Source organism: Nomascus leucogenys, chromosome 2, assembly GCF_006542625.1.
Source record: "Nomascus leucogenys isolate Asia chromosome 2, Asia_NLE_v1, whole genome shotgun sequence".
Classification (NCBI taxonomy): Eukaryota; Metazoa; Chordata; class Mammalia; order Primates; family Hylobatidae; genus Nomascus; species Nomascus leucogenys.
This window is the reverse complement of record NC_044382.1, coordinates 6,419,120-6,443,020: the sequence shown is the minus strand read 5'-3', so window position 1 is coordinate 6,443,020 and position 23,901 is coordinate 6,419,120. Positions and strand designations below refer to the sequence as shown.

Sequence of the window (23,901 nt, the reverse complement as noted above, 5' to 3'; positions counted from 1 at the left end):
AAAATCAGACTTCCTGTTTCTAGTCTGGCATGCAAAAAAGTTAGAAGTCACCATTCCATCCTAACAAGTAAAAGGCTGAGCAAACTGAAAAAATCAACAGATATTCTTAATCTGTGGGAGAAGTAAGGTCACAGGGCAAACCACTGCCCCCGAAATAGGAGAGACAGGCAGGGTAATACAGAGAATCACCATTTACCACAGCAGACACCCAGGAGCTGAAATCTCTGTGGAACCAGTGCAGGGTAGGGAAACCTCAAATGTAACTAAGTGAATTGCTAAAGGCTCAGTGTGGACAAGTCTTAGAGAGATATAACTCTATGGGGACTTGGTGAAGGGTGTCTGGGGAGAGTGATACCTTCCTGAGTTTTACCTTTTGAACCTCTACAACTTCCTCATAGTGACAGTCAGAATAATTCCCTGGGTTGGAGGAGGGTGCAAAAGGAACCATTTTTAAATACGCCAGAGAATTCTGCCCTCAGAAGAAACTAACTAGAGTCTACCCTGCTGGGGTTTTACTAGAGCCTAACTAATTTGGGAGAAGAGAAATACCCAGCTCTAGCCCCTTCTAGCCATCTTGTCCCACCTAAGGTAGGGACTGTGACTGAGAAGCACTGGTCCAGTTCATGATCCAGAGGCAGAGGCTCACAAAGACTAAAACCTCCACATTACTGAAGGCCCGTTTCACACAGCTCCTGTACATTATGTCCACCTTTCCCAAAAAATTACAAGATGTACCAAAAGGCAAAAAAAAAAACCAGTTTTTTAGAGCAAGCACAAAACTAGACTCAGATATGGCAGAGGTGTTAGAATGATCAGACTCGGAATTTAAAACATGATTAATATGCTAATGGCTCTAATGGATGAAGTAGACAGCATATAAGAAGAACAAATGGGAATGTAATAAGAGAGATGGAAATTCTAAAAAGAACCAAAAAGAAATGCTAGAGAACAAAACCACTGTAACAGAAATAAAGAACGCCTTTGATGGGCTTATTGGTAACTGAACGTGAATGAGGAAGGAATATCTGAGTTTGATGATATCTCTGTAAAAATCTCTAAAACTGAAAAGCAAAGACAAAAAACACCAAAAAACCTTGGGAGGTTGAGGCGGGGGTATCACCTCAGGTCAGGAGTTCGAGACCAGCCTGGCCAACATGGCGAAACCCCGTCTCTACTAAAAATATAAAAATTAGCCGAGCGTGGTGGCGGGCGTCTGTAATAATCCCAGCTACTCAGGAGGCTGAGGCAGGAGAATCGCTTGAACCTGGGAGGTAGAGGTTGCAGAGAGCTGAGATTGCGCCACTGCACTCCAGGCTGGGCAACAAGAGCGAGACTGTCTCAAACAAACAAACAAACAACAACAATGACAACAAACAAAAACCAAAAAACCCCACTAAATCTAAAAACAAAAAACCCCACCACAAAGCAGAGTATCCAGAAACTGTGGGACAAACCAAGGTGTAACATACACATGATGGGAATAGCAGAGAAGAACAAGATAAAGAAACAGGAAAAATATATGAAACAATTATGACTGAGAATTTTCCAGAGTTAATGTCAAAAAAACTACACACATCTAGGCATATCATTTTCAAACTTCAGGAAATCAAAGATTTAAAAACAAACAAACAAACAAAAAACTCCTGGCCAGACATAGTGATTCACGCCTATAACTCCAGCACTTTGAGAGGCCAAGGTAGGAGGATTGCTTGAGCCTAGGAGTTTGAGGCCAGCTTGGGCAACATAGGGAAGCCCCATCTCTACGCTCCCCCCCACCCAAAAAAAAAAAGCCAGAGGGGAAAAAAACAGCTTACCCACAGAGGAGCAAAGAAAAGAATTAAATGGCTGGGCACGGTGGCTCATGCCTGTAACCCAGCACTTTGGGAGGCTTTGATGGGCAGAGAGCTTGAGATAGCCTGAGCTCAGGAGTTCAAAATCACCCTATGCAACATAGTGAGACCCTGTCTCTACAAAAAATACAAAAATTAGTTGTGGTGGTGTGTGCCTGTAGTTCCAGCTACTCAGGAGGCTGAGGTGAGGGGATCACTTGAGCCCAGGAGGTCGAGGGTGCAGTGAGCCGAGATCGTGTCACTGTACTCCAGCCTGGGCAACAGAGACAGACCTTGCCTAAAAAAAGAAAAAAAAAAAAAACAAAAAACAAGAACAGAATTACATATTCAACTCCAACTTCTCAGAAACCATGCAAGTATACAGTGAAGTGAATTATCTAAAGCATAGAAAAAACCACCAACCTATAATTCTGTATGCTGTGAAATTATCCTTCAAAACTGAAGGAGATGCAGGGCATGGTGGCTGATGCCTATAATCCCAGCACTTTGGGGGGCCAAGGTGGGTGGATCACCTGAGGTCAGTAGTCCAAGACCAGCCTGGCCAACATGGTGAAACCCTGTCTCTAGTAAAAATACAAAAAAAATTAGCCGGGCCTGGTGGCAGGTGCTTATAATCCCAGCTACTCGGGAGGCTGAGGCAGGAGAGTTGCTCGAACCCAGGAGGCGGAGGTTGTAGTGAGCCAAGATCGCGCCATTGCACTCCAGCCTGGGCAACAAGCGCAAGACTCCGTTTCAAAAAAAATAAAATAAAATAAAACAGGCCGGCGTGGTGGCTCATGCCTGTAATCCCAGCACTTTGGGAGGCCGAGGCGGGCGGATCACAAGGTCAGGAGATTGAGACCATCCTGGCTAATACAGTGAAACCCCGTCTCTACTAAAAATACAAAAAAATTAGCCGGGCATGGTGGCGGGTGCCCGTAGTCCCAGCTATGGCTGAGGCAGGAGAATGGCATTAACCCGAAAGGCGGAGCTTGCAGTGAGCAGAGATCGCAACACTGCACTCCAGCCTGGGCGACAGAGCGAGACTCTATCTCAAACAGAAAACAAAACACTGAAGGAGAAATAAAGACTTTCTCAGATAGATAAAAATTGAGTGAATTTCTTGCTCACAGACCTGCCTTGCAAGAAATATTATCAGATCTACATATAGAAAGGAAGAGCACTGGAGAAGAAATAAGTGAAGGTGAAATAAGAACCTTTAAAAAATTTTTTTTTTCTTATTTACTTTTAGAGACAGGGTCTTGCTGTCACCTAGACTATAATACACTGGTGTGATCACAGCTCACTGCTGCCTTGAACTCCTTGGCTCAAGGCTATCCTACTGCCTTAGTCTCATGAGTAGCTGGAACTACAGGTATACCCCACCATGCCCAGGTAATTTTTGTATTTTTTTTGTAGAGGCAGGGTTTTGCCATGTTCATGTTGTCCAAATCTGCCTACCTCACTTGTTGGGATTACAGGCATGAGCCACCATGCTTGGCCCAAGAAGAAATAATAATATTTAATGTGTATGCACCTAACAGCACAGCAAAGTATGTCAGGCAGAAACTGACAGAACTACAAGGAGAAAGAGATGAATCCACTATTATAGCTGAAGCCTTCAACACCCCTCAATCAGAAATGTACAGATCTAACAAGCAGAATATCAGAAATGACATACTTGAATGCAACAATACCATCAATCGATTTAATGTAATGAACATGTTTAAACTACTTCATCCAACAATAGCAAACTACACATTTTTCTCTCAAGTTCACATGGAACATTCACCAAGAGAGACCACATTCTGAAACATAAAACACACCATAACAAAATGAAATCATACAATGTCTGCTTATACCATAATGGAAATAAACTGGAAATCAATATCAGAAAGGTAGTTGGAAAACCCATAATACATGGATATTAAACAATACATTTCTAAATAACACATGGGGTCAAAGAAGAAATCAAGAGAAATTAAAAAATATTTTAATTAAAGGAAAACAACTTATAATTTCAGGATGCAGCAAAAGCAGTGATTACTGGGAAATTTATAATGCCTATATTAGAGAAGAAGAAATATCTAAAATCAATCAGTAAGCTTCCACCTTGGGAAACTAAAAAAAGAAAACCAATTTAAATCCAAAGTAGGCAGAAAAAAAAATTATAGAAATCAATGAAATGGAAAATCAACGAAAAATAAAATCAACAAGGCTGGGTACTGTGGCTCATGCCTGTAATCCCAGCACTTTGGAAGGCCAAGGCAGGTAGATCGCTTGAGTCCAGGAGTTTGCGACCAGCCTGGGTAACATTGGCAAAACCCACAAAAAATGCAAAAATTAGCGGGGTGTGGTGGTACATGCCTGTGGTCCCAGCTATCCAGGAGGCTGAGGTGGGAGGATTGCCTGTCCCTGGGAATTTGAGGCTGCAGTGAGCTGTGATCTCACTCTAGCCTGGGCAACAGAGTGAGACCCTGTCACCAAAAAAAAAAAAAAAAAGAAAAAAAATTCAACAAAACCAAAAGCTGATTACAAGGTTTTATTGACCAGAAGGTCAATAAAATTGGTAAGCCTCTACCCAGGCTAACCAAGAAAAAAAGGGGACACAAATTACTGAAATGAAAGAGAAGACATCACTACAGATCCCACAGATGTTGAAAGGATAACAAAAGAATATAATGAACAATTCTATGCCTACACATTTGATAAACCTAGATAAAATGGACCCATTCCTTGAAAGACACCATCTGCCAAAACTCACACAAAACAGACAATCTGAATAGGCCTACATCTATTAAAGAAATTGAATCAATAATTAATAACTTTCCAAAACAGAAAAGCACCAATTCCAGATGGATTCACTGATAAATTCTATCAAACATTTAAGAAACAAATTATAACAATTCTCTACCATCTTTTTCATTAGACAGAAAAGGGAATACAGCATTCCTCCCTTTACTCATAGTTTTGCTTTCTGCTGTTTCAATTTCTCTTGGTCAACTGTGGTCCAAAAATATTAAATGGAAAAATCCCGAATCACATAATTCACCAGTTTAAAATTATTTAACTTTCTGAGTAGCATGATAAAATCTCTCGCCATTCTGCTCCATCTGGCCTGGGACATGAATCAACCTTTTGTCCAGAGTATCCATGCTGTATACACCACCTGCCTATTAATCACTTAGTAGCCATCTTGGTTATCAGATCAACAGTTGCATTATCGCAGTTCTTATGTTAAAATTACCCTTATTTTAATAATGGCCCTAAAACACAAGAGTAGTGGTGCTGGCAATTTAGATATGCCAAGAGAAGCCATAAAGTACTTTTTTAAAATAAAAATGTAGAGATTCTCAAATAAATAAATAAAAACATCTGTATGTTGATGTTGCTAAGATCTAAGATAAGAACAAATTTATTTGTGAAGTTGTAAAGAAGGAAAAAAAATTCATGCTAGTTTTGCCGTGGCACTTCAAACTGCAATAGTTAAAACACAGTGCACGACAAGCGATTAGTTCAGATGAAAAAGGCATTACATTTGTGGGTGGAAGACAAGAAAAAGAATTGTTCCAATTGACAGCATTTAGGTTCAGTATTATCCACAGTTTCAAGCATCCACTGGGGGTTCTGGAACATTCCAAGACCATATCCCCCCATGGATAAGTGGGGACCACTGTACTTCATAACTCATTCTATGAGGCCAACATTACCCTAATACCAAAACCAAACATTACAAGCAAAGAAAACTACAGACCAGTATCTCTCATGAACATAGATTGAAAAATCCTCAACAAAATATTAATGAATCAAATTCAACACTGTATAAATAATTATACATCATGACCAAGTAGCCTTTAGTCTCAAGTATTCAAGACTGGTTTAGCATTTGAAAATCAACTAATATAATCCATAATATCAATAGGCTAAAGAAGAAAAATCACATGATCATATCAATAGATGCTGAAAAAGCATATAACAAAACCCAACACTCATTATCAGTACTAGGAATAGAAGGGAACTTCCTCAACTTGATAATCAAGAATATCTACAAAAAAGCTATAGCTGGCTGGGAACGGTGGCTCATGCCTGTAATCCCAGCACTTTGGAAGGCTGAGGCAGGTGGATCACTTGAGGTCGGAAGTTCAAGACCAGACTGACCAACCTGGAGAAACCCCATCTCTACTAAAAATACAAAATTAGCCAAGCGTGGTGGCACATGCCTGTAATCCCAGCTATTCGGGAGGCTGAGGGAGGATAATCGCTTGAACCCGGGCGGCAGAGGTTGCAGTGAGCCAAGATCACGCCACTGCACTCTAGCCTGGGCAACGGAGTCAAAAAAAAAAAAAAAAAAAAAGCAAACACTTAGGAGTGTTTACTACTGCTAACCCTGTCTAAGCACTTTACATACATTAACATTTAATCCTTACAAAAGCACTATAAGCTAAGTCTATTATACCCATTTTACAGATGGAAAAATTGAAGTAGAATAAAGTAACTTTTGTCCAGGGTCACAGAACTAGTAAGTGACCAAGTGTATAATGTATAAGAGGTACAGGGATTGGTTCTCAGATTAGTTAATGAGAAGGAGAAAATGTATTTGGAAGAGAACAAAAGACAGAGGACAAATATAAGGGATAAAAAGTTGAGAAATGAATCACAAGGAGCAAGAAACCACAGTGCCCAGTGGAGCCCAACAACGTATTTGTTAATGATGCCTATGACAGCTTAAAGAAGGAAATGGAAGATGAGCCCAAGTTGGTCCAAAGGAAATGGTGGTGACTGAGAGTAGTTTCAGTGGTATGAAGCTGTCTCATCTACAGTATTTGAGAGGAGTGTGTGAAAAAAATGAGGCAGCAGAAGACAGACAGTGATATGGTTTGGCTGTTCCCACCCAAATCTCATCTTGAATTGTAATCACCATAAACCCCACGTGCCTAGGGAGAGGCCTGGTGGGAGGCGACTGGATCATAGGGGCAGCTTCCCCCAAGCTGTTCTCATAATAATGAGTGAGTTCTCATGAGATCTGATGTTTTTCCTTTTTTTTTTTTTTTGACACAGAATCTCACTCTGTCGCCCAGGCTGGAGTGAGGTGGCACAATCTCAGCTTACTGAAACCTCCACCTCCCAGGTTCAAGCAATTCTTCGCCTCAGCCTCCTGAGATTACAGGTGTGTATGACCATGCCTGGCTAGTTTTTGTACTTTTAGTAGAGATGGGATTTCCCCATGCTGGCCAGGCTAGTCTCAAACTCCTGACTTCAAGTGATCTGCCTGTCTCTGCTTCTCAAAGTGCTGGGATTACAGGCATGAGCCACTGTGCCCACCCAAGATCTGATGGTTTTATAAGGGACTCTTCCCCCTCTGCTCCTCACTCTTCTCTCTCCTGCTGCCATGTGGAGGCCTTGCTTCCCCTTTGCCTTCCATCATGATTGTAAGTTTCCTAAGGCCTCCCCAGCTCTGTGGAACTATGAGTCAATTAAACCTCTTTTCTTTGTAAATTACCTAGTCTCCGGCAGTTCTTTAAAGCAGTGTGAAAATAGACTAATACAGAGAGGTTTGCTTAAAGAAACCCAGTATGTTTAAACACAAAAGGGAAGGAACACTCTAAAAGTTGACAACACAGGGATTTTTCTTTTTTTCCAAAATCACTTTTAGCTACATTTAAAAAATTTACAAAAAATTTTACAAAACGTTTTGATTACCACCCACTGGCCACCAAGGGTGCAGTTCATTTAGCAATTATTGGTTTTAAGAAAGTTCTAGCCAGGATTGCTCAGATTGCTCACCTAACATCCTCTGTGGAAGGACAGGTTCTTTTTTTTTCTTCTCACAAACCTATTGTAGGCTTCATGTCCTAGAAGAGACAGATGGCCACCAGGCGAAGTAAGTGCCAGGGCATCATTTCCCCAGGCCAGGAAGCCCTGAAAGCTCCCCATGGTAGGAAGAAAGCTGCCAAGTCTCCACCTTCTGTTCTGATTTCATACATAATTTTCTGAAGTTGTTTCTATTTATCTTTTATCTAGATGATTGGCTCAGATGTTTCTATTTTCCTTGGTCAACTGTTTTCTTCTATGGTTATTTTAAATTATGCCTCAAAATATTCCACTAGAAAATTAGAAAGATAAAACTAAATTAGATGACAAATAATACCTTTACTAAATGTCATTAGGTCTAATGCTTTATACTGTTTTTTAAGCAATCTTTCAGGTTAGAAAGAAAGATGTATTTTTCAGCATTTAAAGGCTTCACTGTTTATCCCTCTGTGCTCTCACTCCCTTAAGACTGCAGCTCAGTGTTAAAAATTTTTACCACGTGAGACTTGCATCACTACATGAACAGGTTTGTAAAAGTTAAAAATGAATGTTGGCAAGGGTGTGGAAATGTTTGTTATCTTGACTCTGGGGAGTTTTACATACATGTCAAAGCTGATCAAATTGTCCACTTTAAACATGCTGTTTAGTGTACTTCAATATATCTTAATAAAGTTGACAAACTTAATATTTAGATCACATTGGCAATCTGGTATAGAAAACCATCTTCCCAAAATGAAAGAAGGGGGCAATGTTCTAGAACTCCAAGGTTTTTGTAGCACTATGGGTCTCTTCCAAAGCCTGTAGGAAAATGTCTTTGCTCCTGACTTCTCTTTTCTGATTCAGAAGGCTTAAACTCTTTTTTTTTTTTTGAGATGGAATCTTGCTCTGTCGCCCATGCTGCTGCAGGACAGTGGCACAATCTCAGCTCACTGCAACCTCTGCCTCCTGGGCTCAAGCAATTTTCCTGCCTTAGCCTCCCAAAGTAGCTGGGACCACAGGCGCCTGCCACCAGCCCTGGCTAATTTTTGTATTATGAACTCTTCTACTTCTTGACAACCATGCCCTGCTATGGCAAATGAAAGCCTTAACATTTGAGTTGGAAATTGCTAGAAAGAATGAGAACACTTAAATGACAGAATGAATGTAAAGAATGAAACAGTGGGGTGAACGTTCAGGCAGTATGCTCAAGCCTGATAGAGGGACATAATATTCCAGGAGAAGCAGTGAGATGTGACAGAAGGAGCAATGGCTTTGGAGTCGGTCATGCCCCATTTGAATTTAGACCCTGATTTTGGATATGGTGAGTCTATTTCCTCAAGAATTATAGTACCTCCCTTATGAGGTTGTTGTAAAGATTAAATAATAAGCACGTGAAAAATTGCCTAGTACATATAACAAATCCATAGAAAACACACAATAATGTTGGCTCTCTTCTCACAAGTTTTAAATCTCACAGACTTACAGGGCAACACTCACCAACAGCAATGTCACAAAGGATCAAGGTTTCATAAAATTTGAGCCCATGGCTTTCTATTTCATGGTGATTTCCACAAACCTGAATCACACTAATGTCCAAAGGGCCATCAAAATTATCCTCCATCCAGATATTAGGTGCAGTTTTTCAGGATTGTAGAGATGCTAACAAATTACAGGTTCTCTCATGCAAACACTTTGCTAGGAATTATATATATCAAGTTTATATTTGGCAATCAGGCTTTAGAAGCAGAAGGTCTAGCTATTTCAAACTACCAAATCAGCCATCAAGACTGTGGCATTCAGAAAAACTAAGTCTATCATCTCTTGTAGTAAACATAACTGAAAAGTGGCTTAACCTGTATACGTATTGTTGATGTCATATGATAGTCAAATCATGATTAAGAGCTTGTGTAACACTTCACCACAATTTTAAGGGGGACACTGATCTTTAATTTTCAGTGCTCTAAAAGGGACAACGGAGCAGACTAGAAGCACCTGAACACAGCGGTCTGTGTAAAGCTGATCTGGCTTTACAGAAGTTGGTATAACATACTCCTTGGGACCATGTTAGAAACCCTGCGTTCCTCTACCTCCACTACCCAGAATGGCATAAAAAGGAGGTCTTTTTCAGAGACAAGCCTACTGACTCAACTCAGGGACAACCTCCCACCTCAGCTGTTTTCAGGCCTTTATTGCTCTAATTGAAGGAAAGGGTTGACAACAGCAGAGGGCCTTCATTAAGGCCCTGTTTCATTTCTAAATCCTACAACAGTCCAGAAAAAATCCCATCTCCTGTGTAAATATATCTTCATGCCTTCATTTCTAAGCTTTATGTTTATGAATTAACTTATCAATTAACTTTGTTAAATGACAATTTTTTTTTTTGTATTTTTAGTAGAGATGGGGTTTTACCATGTTAGCCAGGATGGTCTCGATCTCCTGACCTCGTGATCTGCCTGCCTTGGCCTCCCAAAGCGCTGGGATTATAGGCGTGAGCCACTATGCCTGGCCAAATGAAAAACTCTTTTTTTTTTTTTGAGACACAGTCTTGCTTTTGTCGCCCAGGCTGGACTACAACCTATGCCTCCTGGGTTCAAGCAATTCTCCTGCCTCAGCCTCCCGAGTAGCTGGGATTACAGGCGCCCGCCACCATGCCCGGCTAATTTTTGTATTTTTAGTAGAGATGGGGTTTTGCCATGTTGGCTAGGCTGGTCTTGAACTCCTGACCTCGTGATCCACCGTGCCCGGCCTGAAAAATTCTTACAGGAACCTTTAAAGTCCACACCAAAATTCATGGCCTGCTTCTTAATGGGCCTCTGAAACACCTAAGGAAAATAGAAACAAGACTTACACACATGCATTTCCTGCCTATGTCTTAAGAGAATCTGCTTTTTTCCCTTTAATATTAACAGTTTACCATTTTAAAGTATTCTATATAGAGTGCAAGGGAACTAAAACATTATACATAGACTAAACACTGAAGATTGCTTGTGCAATCACTTTACAGAACAGGGAGATGAAATGAATTGTCCAGGGCATTGAGTTGCATTAATTACTGTTAGATCCAAGACTTGAGTTCAAATCCCAATTTCATGACTTCTACTTTGGAAGAATGATGCAACCTCTCTGTGCTTCAGTTTTCTGATCTGTGCAAAGTGGGGATTGTTGTAGGTGATTATTACAGGCTTAAGAATTAAATGTTAATTCAAAACATGAGACTGGGCACAGTGGCTCATGCTTGTAATCCCAGCACTTTGGGAGGCCGAGGCAGGTGGATCACTTGAGGTTAGGAGATTGAGACCACCCTGGCCAACATGGTGAAACCGGGTCTCTACTAAAAATACAAAAATTAGATGGGCGTGGTGCTGCACGCCTGTAATCGTAGCTACTCGGGAGGCTGAGGCACAAGAATTGCTTGAACCCAGGAGGCAGAGGTTGTAGTGAGCTGAGATCGCGCCACTGCACTCCAGCCTGGGTGACAGAGCTAGACTCCGTCTCCAAAAAAAGAAAAATAAAATAAAATAAATAAATAAATAAAAACAACATGAGTTTTGAGTATTTTATTGCTGATTCTCAGTCCAGTGTTCTTTTCATACATTGGTTCCTTACACATAACATGCTCTTTATACTATTTGTAAGTGCCTTTGTTTTTTAAAAAATTAAATTTTATTATACATAACACACATTTAATATATTTTGAGATAAAGAAAAAAACATTCTGGGGAACTCCTTTCCCACCCATATAACAAACTCTGTGAAAAGAGAAATAAAAAAAGTTAAGCCTTTTAAGAATTAACTTTTTCTACCTCCCATACCCCTTAAGGGTTAAGGACAAAAGAAACAGGTCCTCAAAAGCCGAATTGAAGAACTGGCAACATTTAGCTATAAGAAGCATGAATAAAATCAGGGTTAAATTTCTGTTTCCCAGTAGAGGAGCATGTTTGAGTAACAGGGAGTAGCTAGCTACTCCATCTATTCAAGGAGGGTAAGAGGAGAGCTTTTACATTTGAATTGCCGGGATATGGAAAACATGTTAGAAAAAAATATTCTCACTAAGAATTACGAGATAATTGTAGATGCTAAACAAATCAACAACTACCTTTCTAGAAAATCAGGAGGTAGAGGAAGGGAGTAGGCAATTCCTAAAATCCTTTTAAATCTTCTATATCATAATTACAAAAAGCATTAAGTGTTCATCTTTACGAGATACAGTTTCTGAATAAACTTTCACTGAAAAGTACTGAATAGTATACTATTCACTACGCAGAAACTGTGTGAAAAGTGTAAATACTACTTGTTTTTTCTTACCCTGTTTATGCTAATTTGGCAAATCGCTAATCTATAACCTGGTTTCACTGGTAAACTACTATATTAAGAATATTTTTAGGATTTGTAGGTAATGGCAAAATAGCAATCAATGAGAAAAAGGAAATAAGCTCTTTAAGAAATGTAAGACAATGAGTAATAACATGCTGTGCAAATCATGAAAAATAAAGCTCATATAGGGCAGGAAAACTGTGAAAGGGGTACCAGGTATCAAAATCACATGGGGAGCTTTTTCCACAATATATGTTCATACCATTCTCAATATGAGTCAATTTCCAGAATGAAAATATACTGTATGTGTATATATAAAATTAACAGGTAGTTATGACAAGTTCCCTCTTACTCTCCCCATTGCCACTTGAGAATAAACTGAAGACTTATTGTTGTTATTAACAGAGGAAGATAATTAAAAAGTGTAATGTTATTTTGTTCTCCAGCCTGGGTGACAAAAGTGAAACTCCGTCTCAAAGGAAAAAAAAGATAATTTAGAAAATGATCAAAATCTATAATTCAGAATTTTGGTGCAGGGAATAGGGAATTTACTTGTTAATTTCAGAGTTCAGGAAATAAGATCATCAGCACTACTATTTATTAAGTGCTTTTTGGATACCAAGCACTCTGATCAGCAACTTACATGTATTATTATTACATTTAATCAACATAATCATCCCAAGAGGTAGATAGTTATTATCCATATTTTACAGACGAGAGAATTGAAGCTTACAGAAGATGTGACTTGCCCAAAGTCACATAGCTGCAAGTAATACAGTAGGGACAGAAGTAAGACCAGATCTGATATCAAGGGCTGAACTAAATAATAGTCAAGTCTATGTAATAATTTAAACTTAAAATATAAAGTGCTTTGGGATATTTAAGGGGTAGCACAACACAATGTGGCCAAAGTAAAATTTATTTTTTTCCTTTTTTTTGAAACGGAGTCTTGCTCTGTCGCCCAGGCCAGAGTGCAGTGACGTGATCTTGGCTCACTGCAAGCTCCGCCTCCCAGGTTCATGCCATTCTCCTGCCTCAGCCTCCCGAGTAGCTGGGACTATAGGCGCCTGCCACAATGCCTGGCTAATTCTTTGACCTCATGATCCGCCCGCCTCGGCGTCCCAAAGTGCTGGGATTACAGGTGTGAGCCACTGCGCCCGGCCCAAAGTAAAATTTCAAACATGTAATTACACAAAAAAGATGGAAAGAATTTCAGCAATACCACTAAGCCAGTCTGGGTAAAAGCATACAATAGCCTAGTTATAAACTGATGGTGAGTTAGAGTACATGACAAAACAAAATTATAAGGTCCAAGAAATATTGACAAAATTCAGATATGAACAAAAGAAGTCAATCAAGGGTACCAATGACAATATTAACACCCAGAAAGTTATCACAGAGTTTTGAAAAAGAAAAGCTCAGATATTGGCTTGATTATTCCATGCTTAAGCAGAAAATATTCCTTGAACATAGAAGGCGAATAGAGGGTCATCTAAGAATTCTTGAATTTCTGAGAGTAATTCTCCCGATCTGTTGGTAGGTAGGGCTGCTGGGAACATTTTCCACAGAGAAGCAGAAATGAGGGACTTTGGTCTTTAGTGATCTGAGCCCACATCCAATAGGATATGCATGAGCCCCGGCCTTACATGCAACAGAGTTATTTTGCCTCCATGAAGTTTTAAACACGGCTACAATATACAGAATGCAACCAGGTATTCCAGTAGGTAATTGTAAGTACAAAATAAGAAATTCAAAGTTCCAACATTCTGGATCTCACACAATCACACATACATGACTTCTTCCACCCACGTGCAGGTCTATACAACATATATTCTCCTTGAAAAATAGAGGATATAGACATCTAAAAGAGAGGGATGATAAAACTATTTGTAAAGGAAGACCCCTTCCCTTTGTATTACATAAAGGTAGTAAGTGAAGATGATAATTACAAAACTGAAAAAGGTAAATGGACTAAGATGATGCCCACCACCTCCCAACCCACAATCACATAAAGGTAAAGAATTTAGAGACTATCCATGAAAACTGGGACTAAAGAGTCATACTGAGGCCAGGTGCAGTGGCTCACGCCTGTAATCCCAGCATTTTGGAAGGCCAAGGCAGGCAGACAGCTTGAGGCCAGGAGTTCATGACCAGCTTGGCCAACATGGCAAAACCCCGTCTCTACCAAAAAAATACAAAAATTAGCTGGGCATGGTGGCGCATGCCTGCAATCCCAGCTACTTGGGAGGCTGAGGCATGAGAATTGCTTGAACCTGGGAGGTGGAAGTTACAGTAAGCCAAGATCATGCCACTGCACTCTAGCCTGGGCAACAGAGTGAGACCCTGTCTCAAAAAAATAAAATAAGTTACAAAAAAAAAACAAAAAAAAAACAAAGACTCTCTGTCATAAAAAAAAAAAAAAAGAGTCATGCTGAAAATGGCATTCTATTATAAATTCTTGAAATGTAGGCGGGATCACTTTTTTTTTTTTTTTTTTTGAGACGGAGTCTCACTCTGTCACCCAGGCTGGAGTGCAGTGGCGCGATCTCGGCTCACTGCAAGCTCCGCCTCCCAGATTCACACCATTCTCCTGCCTCAGCCTCTCCGAGTAGCTGGGACTACAGGCGCCCGCCACCACGCCCGGCTAATTTTTTTGTATTTTTAGTAGAGGCGGGGTTTCACCATGGTCTCGATCTCCTGACCTCGTGATCCGCCTGCCTCAGCCTCCCAAAGTGCTGGGATTACAAGCGTGAGCCACCGCACCCGGCAGAGGGATCACTTTTATACATGTATAGAAAAAGTGATCAGTGGGTGCTCAATAACACCAGTAACACAAGACTATGCTAATAAACTTTCATAATAAAGAACAGGCAGCTATAGGTCGGGCGCGGTGGCTCACGCTTGTAATCCCAGCACTTTGGGAGGCCAAGGCGGGCGGGATCACGAGGTCAGGAGATCGAGACCATGGTGAAACCCCATCTCTACTAAAAATACAAAAAAAAAAATTAGCCGGGCTTGGTGGCGGGCGCCTGTAGTCCCAGCTACTCGGAGAGGCTGAGGCAGGAGAATGGCGTGAACCTGGGAGGCGGAGCTTGCAGTGAGCCGAGATCGCGCCACTGCACTCCAGCCTGGGAGACACAGCGAGACTCTGTCTAAAAAAAAAAAAAAAAAAAAAAAAAAAAAGAACAGGCAGCTATAAAAAAGGAATGTTTCAGCCAGGCGCGGTGGCTCACGCCTGTAATCCCAGCACTTTGGGAGGCCAAGGCAGGTGGATCATGAGGTCAGGAGATCAAGACCACCCTGGCTAACACAATGAAACCCCGTCTCTACTAAAAAATACAAAAAATTAGCCGGGCGCAGTGGCGGGCACCTGTAGTCCCAGCTACTCGGGAGGCTGAGGCAGGAGAATGGCGTGAACCCGGGAGGCAGAGCTTGCAGTGAGCAGAGTTTGCGCCACTGCACTCCAGAGCCTGGGTGACAGAGCGAGACTCCATCTCAAAAAAAAAAAAAAAAAGGAATGTTTTTTGCAAGCACAATTAATCAGAAAATTAATGGTGATTTGGCATCTGGCAAGGATATAGTAAGTATCTTTTGGCCAGGAACAGCAGCTCATGCTTATAACCTCAGCACTTTGGGAGACAAAGGGAGGAGGATTGCTTGAACCCAGGAGTTGGAGACCATCTGGGCAACATAGTGAGACCATGCCTCTCCAAAAACAAAACAAAACACATACAAAAAACGTACCCAGGCATGGTGATGCATGCCTGTAGTCCCAGGTACTTGGGAGGCTGAGATGGGAGGATCTCTTGAGCCTGGGAGGTCAAGGCTGCAATGAGCTGTGATCATGCCACTGCATTCTGGTCTGGATGACAGAGTGAGACCTGTCTCTTAAAAAAAGGGTCTTTGGGAGGCTGAGGCGGGTGGATCATCTGAGGTCAGGAGCTGAGACCAGCCTAGCCAACACGGTGAAACCCTGTCTCTACTAAAAATACAAAAATTAGCCAGGCATGGTGGGGAAGCTGAGGCACGAAAATCACTTGAACGTAGGAGGCGGAGGTTGCAGTGAGCTGAGTGCACCACTGCACTCCAGCCTGCTGGGCGACAGAGCAAGACTCTGTCTCAAAAAAGAAAGAAAGAAAGAATAGAATAAAATAAAAATCTTTCATTTGACATGGAGTGAAAGGACATAAAGCAGATGGTTAAACAATCAAAGTCCCTGTTCCTCTAAGAATGTAGATAAACAGAGATACTGGGGATTAAAACAATGAAGGTATAATACTGAATAGAAATCAATGCAAGGTGGTTATTACATATATCTGAAAAGACAACCTTGAAAAATATTAACTTGAAAAACTAAAGAGAATACTGAGAATATTAAAACAGAAATAAAAAATGTAAATACAAAATTAACACCTAAATCTCAAATTTTCCTATGTTTCTCATCAAGGAGACCAAACAAGAGTATGTACATGGACCAGCATATGTGCATCCCTGGAAACATTCAAAGCTTACGGTTATCCTTAAAAGAGTCACATTCCTACGCAAAAGAGAGAAGTTCCTAAGAATGCTCAGGGCTACAGTCGTGGAAAACTGCTGGGCGTGGTGGCTCACGCTTGTAATCCCAGCACTTTAGGAGGCCAAGGCGGGCGGATCACGAGGTCAGGAGATCGAGACCACGGTGAAACCCCGTCTCTACTAAAAATACAAAAAATTAGCCGGGCGTGGTGGCGGGCGCCTGTAGTCCCAGCTACTTGGAGAGGCTGAGGCAGGAGAATGGCGTGAACTCGGGAGGCGGAGCTTGCAGTGAGCCGAGATTGCGCCACTGCACTCCAGCCTGGGCGACAGAGCGAGACTCTGTCTCAAAAAAAAAAAAATTCATGGAAAACTGTCCTTAAAAACATGTGGGACTCTCTTCTAAGTTTGGGTTTGCTTATTATGCCAAAAATAGGCTTGATGAGAAACTATACTGACTAAAAGGAGCATCCTCTGAGTCTCTACAGCTTACAAAATCTAAACTGAGACTATCTCTAGCGCTGCTAGGAGGAAACAAGTGAAGTGGAAGCTCCAATAGATTGGCAGGGTGATAAGGCTGGTAAGGTGGGGGTGGGAGGGTGGAGAGAAGAGGTCTTCATGGAGAACTAGGTTACATGGAAACTTTTTAGATGATCAAGAGTTCTTTTCTGAAATTAAGATATATTAAAAAAATATATATAGATATAAAAACACACAAAGTAAAACCTGTCTCCAGCTGAAAGATGTACAAGAAAAAAAGAGGAATGCTATTCCTTGCTACATTAAAAAAAAAGTTAGAATAATTCATAGCAAGGAAAAAAACTCTCCCATTTGGTTTCTTGCTATCAGAAAAAAAGCTGATTATGTTCCCTCTGTCCTTGAGGAACACCAAACCTACCATGTGGTAATGTTATGTTTGCACCATCAATGATTGCTTGTGCCAGTTCATGATCATTGCTCTCAAAAGCATGTGCAGCAGCCTTCAAGGCATCCCAAATCTCTTTTCGGCCTTCAAAAGCTGGTGCAGTATCCCAAAATTCATCCCTCTTGCTGCGTAGTTGTCCATCTGTCATAGGATAGTCGCTTTTCCATTTTGGTTTCTCCTTTTTCAAAGGCTGGTTACGACCTAGAGCAACTGAGAAAAAAATAAAAGACTGAGATCAAAACCAAAATTCATAAAATATGTATCAAAAGTTATCTGGTCATGCCTCTCCTGGATTATTTCATCAAAATTACAGCCAGAAATTTGCCTGCTAGCTAATTTGTGCATTCTGAAATTTCTCTAACACATTTTGGAACTACAAAAGTGAACAGAGACATTAGATTGCTCTATGCAAAACAAATTGGTAGCTCTTTTCCACTCAGTACATCCTCTCCACAGGATCATCAAAAAGAATTACAGGCTGAGTGCAGTAGCTCACACCTGTGATCCCAGCACTTTGGGAGGCTGAAGTGGAAGGAATGCTTGAATCCAGGAGTTCGAGACTAGCCTGGGCAACACAGTGAGACCCCATCTCTACAAAATACACAAAAATTAGCCTGGCATGTTGGCATGTGCCTGTGGTCCAGCTACTCGGGAGGCTGAGATGGGAGGATCACTTGAGCCTGGGAGGTTGTGTTTGCAGTGAGCCATGATCATGCCACTGCACTTCAGCCTGGGCGAGAGTGAAACCTCATCTCAAACAAAACAAAACAAAACTAAAAAACCCCAGAGAATTACAGTTGTAATGAATGTACCACTCTGGTGGAGGATGTTGATAATCAGGGAAAGGAGGCTATGTATGTGTAGGCACTGGGAGTACATAGGAAATCTCTGTACCTTCCTCTCAATTCTGTTATGAATCTAAAACTGCTCTAAAAAATTTTTTTTTTGAATACAATGAAAGTTTTGTTCATTTTAAAAGAACTGCCTAGAAGATAAGTGTTTCATCAGACTGTAAGAGCAGGATATGAGAGTCAAGAGACACCATAAAAGAGAGGCAAGATACTTGGGGAAGCCAAACGGCAATAGTAGCTTGGACACATGAAACCAGGAAGTAGGAACTAAGAAAATCCAAAGAGGTAAAAGACTGCTTTTCAGTGTCCAGAGAAAGAAGAGGCAAACCACCAGAATCATGAACAAACTGATTAGAGGAATGCTTCCTCTAGCATTCTACTCTCTGGACTTTGGTCAAGGAACTGTAAATACCTTTCTCTGGAACTCAAACAGGAACTAATTTACAAAGGGTAGAATCAGTACTTTAGTTTTTTGAGGAACTGGGAATAAAAGAGATAATCTTTGATGCTAGGCCAAGGGATTAGCTCCGAACCACAAGGAGCAGAAGAACTACAACACCCTACCCTAGTTTCAACCCAAGAAGAAGAAAACAGAGGGCAAGTGGCAGCATCTCCCCTTAGAGAATGTTATGTAGTAGTAGTGTTGGAACAAGTCTGATGCAGCATCCTTGCACCCAGATAACTATCTGGTGTATTATCTGTGATCTATTTCCATGGGTCATACTGACCTACAGAGCCATTCTTATTTATGGCTCTGTAAGATTATACAGTGCTACAGATAGGAAATAGTTTGATAGATGGGATAGAAGATAGAAAGAAAATTGAAGCTGGATGAAAAGATAAGAGAGTTGGAAAAGAGTGGGTGGGAAATAAATGACACAGCCGGTGGGAAGGAGAGAGGGTGTGTGTCAAAATTCAATGTTCTATATTTAATTGCAGAAAGAATACCAATTTTAAAGAAATCACTCTCAAACTGGTTCTAAAGCATCCATGAAATTGACTACTCCCTCATTGGCCCAGGGCCAGATGAAATTTGGACTATGCAAAACAGAAAATAAAATGACTCCAGACCCTGGGCTATCTCTACTCTCCAGGCTATATTCTCAACAAAGACTGCCAGGTCAGGTCTCTTCTGTCCTCTCCCCTCAGGGTGGCACACCAAAGGACTAGCTGTTTTCTACTTAAAACACTCAGCATTAACTCAAATACTTTTTGCCCTCTAACTTGTCCTAGTGAAATGCAAAACAGGTGAGTTCTGAAAGGGTGAGGAAGCAGAAAAGGAAACCCATCCATTTAGTAGCAGAGCTGGAAACAGAATTCAAGTCTCTTTATTTAATCAACAAATATGTACTGAGTGTCTACTGGGAGTAACACTACAGATGTGCCTATTATATTTAATTCAAATGTGAGAAACACAGTCTATACTAATGAGTTTTCCCTACCTTTCCAAATAACACAGACAATGCAGCTAGAGCATAATTCTCTAGAAGACATTCAGAATCTGGTCTGATAACCACAACCCACTGATTGCACCAACACGATGGAATGCAAGGTAGATTTTATTTTCTGCTACATTATCATTTAGATGAGTTAGAGACAGTTTACAGACAACACTCAGCTTACTGACCAGGAAGTGGAAGATGGCACAGTAAGTAGGTAGACTCAGAAAGATATTTATCTGAATAAAGTTTTGGGTCTGAGTATTTCTACAGAATTATCTGGCCTCATATGTATTAAATGCACGAGAGATAACTCAGTATAATTTTTTCTGTCATTCTGAGAGAATTACAAAGCACGGACAAAAATAACAAAACTTCTACAGAAGAATCTCAGAACCTAAAACTAAAGCAAATGAAAGGAAGAGGACTTTGAAAAGAGGAAGCCAACAGAAAAACAATCATAATACGGGTACAAAGTACCTTGGAAAAATTGTAAAACACCTTCCTTACAAATGTGAGGTAGGTTCATTTCACCTCTCTCCATTTGTACTAAGCATAGATGAACAAAGTCCCACAAAAAGAATAGATGATGCATTTATGTTGCTTAAAGAAAATCATTCCAAATGCATTTTCTTTAATTTTTAAATTTTATTCATTTATTTGAGACAGAGTCTTGCTCTGTCGCCAAGGCTGGAGTGCACTGGTGCAACCCGACTCACCACAACCTCCGCCTCCTGGGTTCAAGCGATTCTCCTGCCTCAGCCTCTCGAGTACCTGGGACTACAGGCCCGTGCCACCACACCCAGCTAATTTTTCTATTTGTAGTAGAGACGGGGTTTCACCATATTGGTCAGGATAGTTTCAATTTCTTGACTTCATGATCCACCCGCCTCAGCCTCCCAAAGTGCTGGAATTACAGGCATGAGCCACTCCTACAGGCCCCAAATGCATTTTCAAATCTACATGCTGTCAAAAGTTTCATAGTAATTATCCTGCAAAAGACAAAATAAATGCTTGTGACATGAAAGAAGATTACTTTTATTTGCCTATTTCTGCCTGCATTATAAACATAATATAGAATATCTGTCTATAGAATGTCCACTGTTAAAAAATGATTAAATCTTTGTAACATAATTACTTTAGTGAAACCACAGAGCAGTGCAGAATTTTCACTACAAAAACTGAGGTTTCAAGCTTCATGTTAAACTAAATGACTAACCTTTGTTAAATAAATAACTGGGCAAAAAATTAGCATTTAGCAAAAGCACTTGAACTATCCTCTTGTGAAAACATGAAAATATTTAGGGTTGTTAAGAGGACTTAAGTTCATAATCATAAACCACTCATAATAATGCATGATATACAATAAAACTGCAAATAAATGTTTGCTAAGTAAGTAAAAATGAACTTAGAGGTACTATATGAAATAACATCTTTAAGTCCTTTGGCAAAAATATACAGGCTGTCTTTCTTCTTTTCATAACTTCCCAATCCCTTCCTTAAATGTTAAAGAAATGTCCTATGATTGCCATGCACTTCCTGTGCCTTATCAGAGTACACTTGCTAGGCATTTGTTCACCAAATCTTATCCTTTAAGTTCAGGTGGTGCCACAAACCTGTATTTCTGAAAATGCAGTACTTGGACACAGATTATCGGCCTGGCAGCTAAGTACCTCATGTTTGTACCAAGCCAAACATTTTTGTAAGATGTGGAATATATACATACTCAACTAGATTTCATTTTATGCTCTTAAACTTTCAGTTTTATCTGCTTCACACATCTTCTGACTGCTGATACCAAAAGAGAGATGCTTGGTATCATACATAGCATATAGGACTAGGTACCATGCTCTAACAGTGAAGAATTTAAAGACAGGAAACATCTTTTATTCCCCAAATTTCTGCTTCTCTATCCTTAAACTGCAGGTAACCAACCATCTTTAGTGCTCTATGAATTAACATATGAGAAATAAAAAATTAATAAAGCAATCTAATGTTAAAAAACCACACAATCTATTTCAGAAAATATCCTTTCCCCCATCAATCCACATTTACCACTTCTTTCAAAACGTGTCCAAAAGTCATCTTTTTCTCAGAAGCCTCTTAATCATATTCACCCACTCTTTATCTTTCCTTGTAATCTTTAAACACTTCTTCCCACTCTGTAACAAATAAATAGATCTAACACACAGAAAACCCAAGTAAGGCTTGTTTCTCAGATCTAAATAACACATAATTTTAAATATTTTTACTACATAATTTAAAGCATTCTACCAAAAACTCATTTTGACATTGGTAAAAAACAATCAATTTTGAAGTTAAGTATGATTATAATTGTTTTCCTGTTTTGGGTTCCTCTTTGAAAACCTTGATTTAATGATGGAACGCTTCAAATGAAGAAAGAAGAGGCCATAATGCATGGATAAGGTGAAAATATCAAGATATGACTCAAGCAACAGCTTTAACAGGTTGAAAACTGGAAGCATCAGTTTCCATAAGACAATAGCGTGAGGGAAAAAATGGAGTATTAGAACTCTTCCGTAATAGACGGTGCTAAACTAAAAGGACACTTGCAAATATTTTCACGTAAATTTAGAATGCACTAAATATACACATATATACATACATGCATAATACATATATTCCCTTTACCTAAAGCAACTAACTGCCAAAATAAAAATAGGGATATGGCAATTAAAATGCCTAAAATACCAACAATCAATACAATATGCAAATCTTCTCTACTGTTTGAGAATTTAAGGTAGAAGAGACCTTAGACTGTATAATCCAACCTTACTGACAGATAGGAAACTAAGATGTAACAAGGATGGCTTAAAATAATGAGCCCGTACTAGAATGCACATGCCCAAATTCAAAGTCCAGGTCTCACTGGGCGCGGTGGCTCACATCTATAATCCCAGCACTTTGGGAGGACGAGGCAGGGGGATCACTTGAAGCCAGGAGTTTGAGACCAGCCTGGCCAACATGGTGAAACCCCATCTCTCTTTTTTTTCTTTGAGATGGAGTTTCACTCTTGTTGCCCAGGCTGGAGTGCAATGGCATGATCTCAGCTCACTGCCACCTCTGCCTCCCGGGTTCATGTGATTCTCCTGCCTCAGCCTCCTGAGTAGCTGGGATTACAGGCGCCTGCCACCACGCCTGGCTGATTTTTATATTTTTAGTAGAGACAAGGTTTTGCCATGTTGGTCAGGCTGGTCTCGAACTCCTGACCTCAGGTGATCCACCAGCCTTGGCCTCCCAAGGTGCTGGGATTACAGGCATGAGCCACCATGCCCAGCCTGGTGAAACCCCATCTCTACCCAAAATACAAAAATTAGCCGGGCGTGGCGGCAGGCACCTGGAATCCCAGCTGCTCGGCAGGCTGAGGCAGGAGAATCACTTGAACCTGGGAGGCAGAGGTTGCAGTGAGCCGAGATCACACCATTGCACTCCAGCCTGGGCGATACAGCGAGACTCCGTCTCAAAACGAAACAAAACAGAACACAGCAACAACAAAGCCCAGATCTCTCTTTCCATTATAGCACTCCATGTCTTACTGAGTTGCTTGTTTTTACATAGCAAACCAATAATGAAGATTCACTCTAAATAAAGCATATGCTGAACTGTTTTTCTACAGAAATGATCCATCCATGGGCTTCACTATGGCCAACGGAATGGTTATGATCAGACAAAGGAAAAGGTAACAAAGGAGAAGCAGCAGCTCCCTAGCCCTATCTAATCCACCTATGTTGTGGAGATACCAACCATGATCACTAAAGAGGAATCCTGCAGTAAAGAAGGGGTGATGTGGCTTTACGGTCTATCACTTTCAACTTGTAAGTACTTAGCATCTACAACAAATTAGAGACTAAGGATCATATGTAGGAATACCTGCCTAGACAAGTTAGATATATCATTTTCTGTACTATAATTTTATTAAAAATGAAATAAAAATGAACTTCTGCCATGCTTATATCCTAAAGCTTACCAATTGAAGCATAATAATTTTAAAGGCGTTTATATAATTTCAATGTTTTTGAGGTAGCTTTATTGGGGGGAAAAAAAATCAACATAACTTCATAATGACTTCCTAGCCCTGATTCTCAGAGTGTAAGTCCCCTTACCAATGATCTGAGCATACAAACAGGCAACATTTTCTAACGCCTACTGCAACGTAGTATGTTCAAAGACTTTTCCCCCCACTTTTTTTTAACTATAGCTCTCAGATCCTACAAAACTTT

The 23,901-nt window shown here is 40.4% G+C and overlaps 1 protein-coding gene across 2 annotated transcripts in view; it reads right to left on the bottom strand.

Annotated features, from left to right (window-relative positions):
* UBTD2 (ubiquitin domain containing 2) overlaps positions 1–23,901 on the bottom strand; it is a 72,803-nt gene that overhangs the window by 5,764 nt on the left and 43,138 nt on the right. For both annotated transcript variants that reach the window (XM_030825101.1, XM_030825094.1), the window contains exon 2: positions 17,344–17,580. In XM_030825101.1, coding sequence (XP_030680961.1) covers positions 17,344–17,518 — 175 coding nt within the window. In that variant the 5' untranslated portion in view covers positions 17,519–17,580. The remainder of the gene's footprint in view (positions 1–17,343; positions 17,581–23,901) is intronic.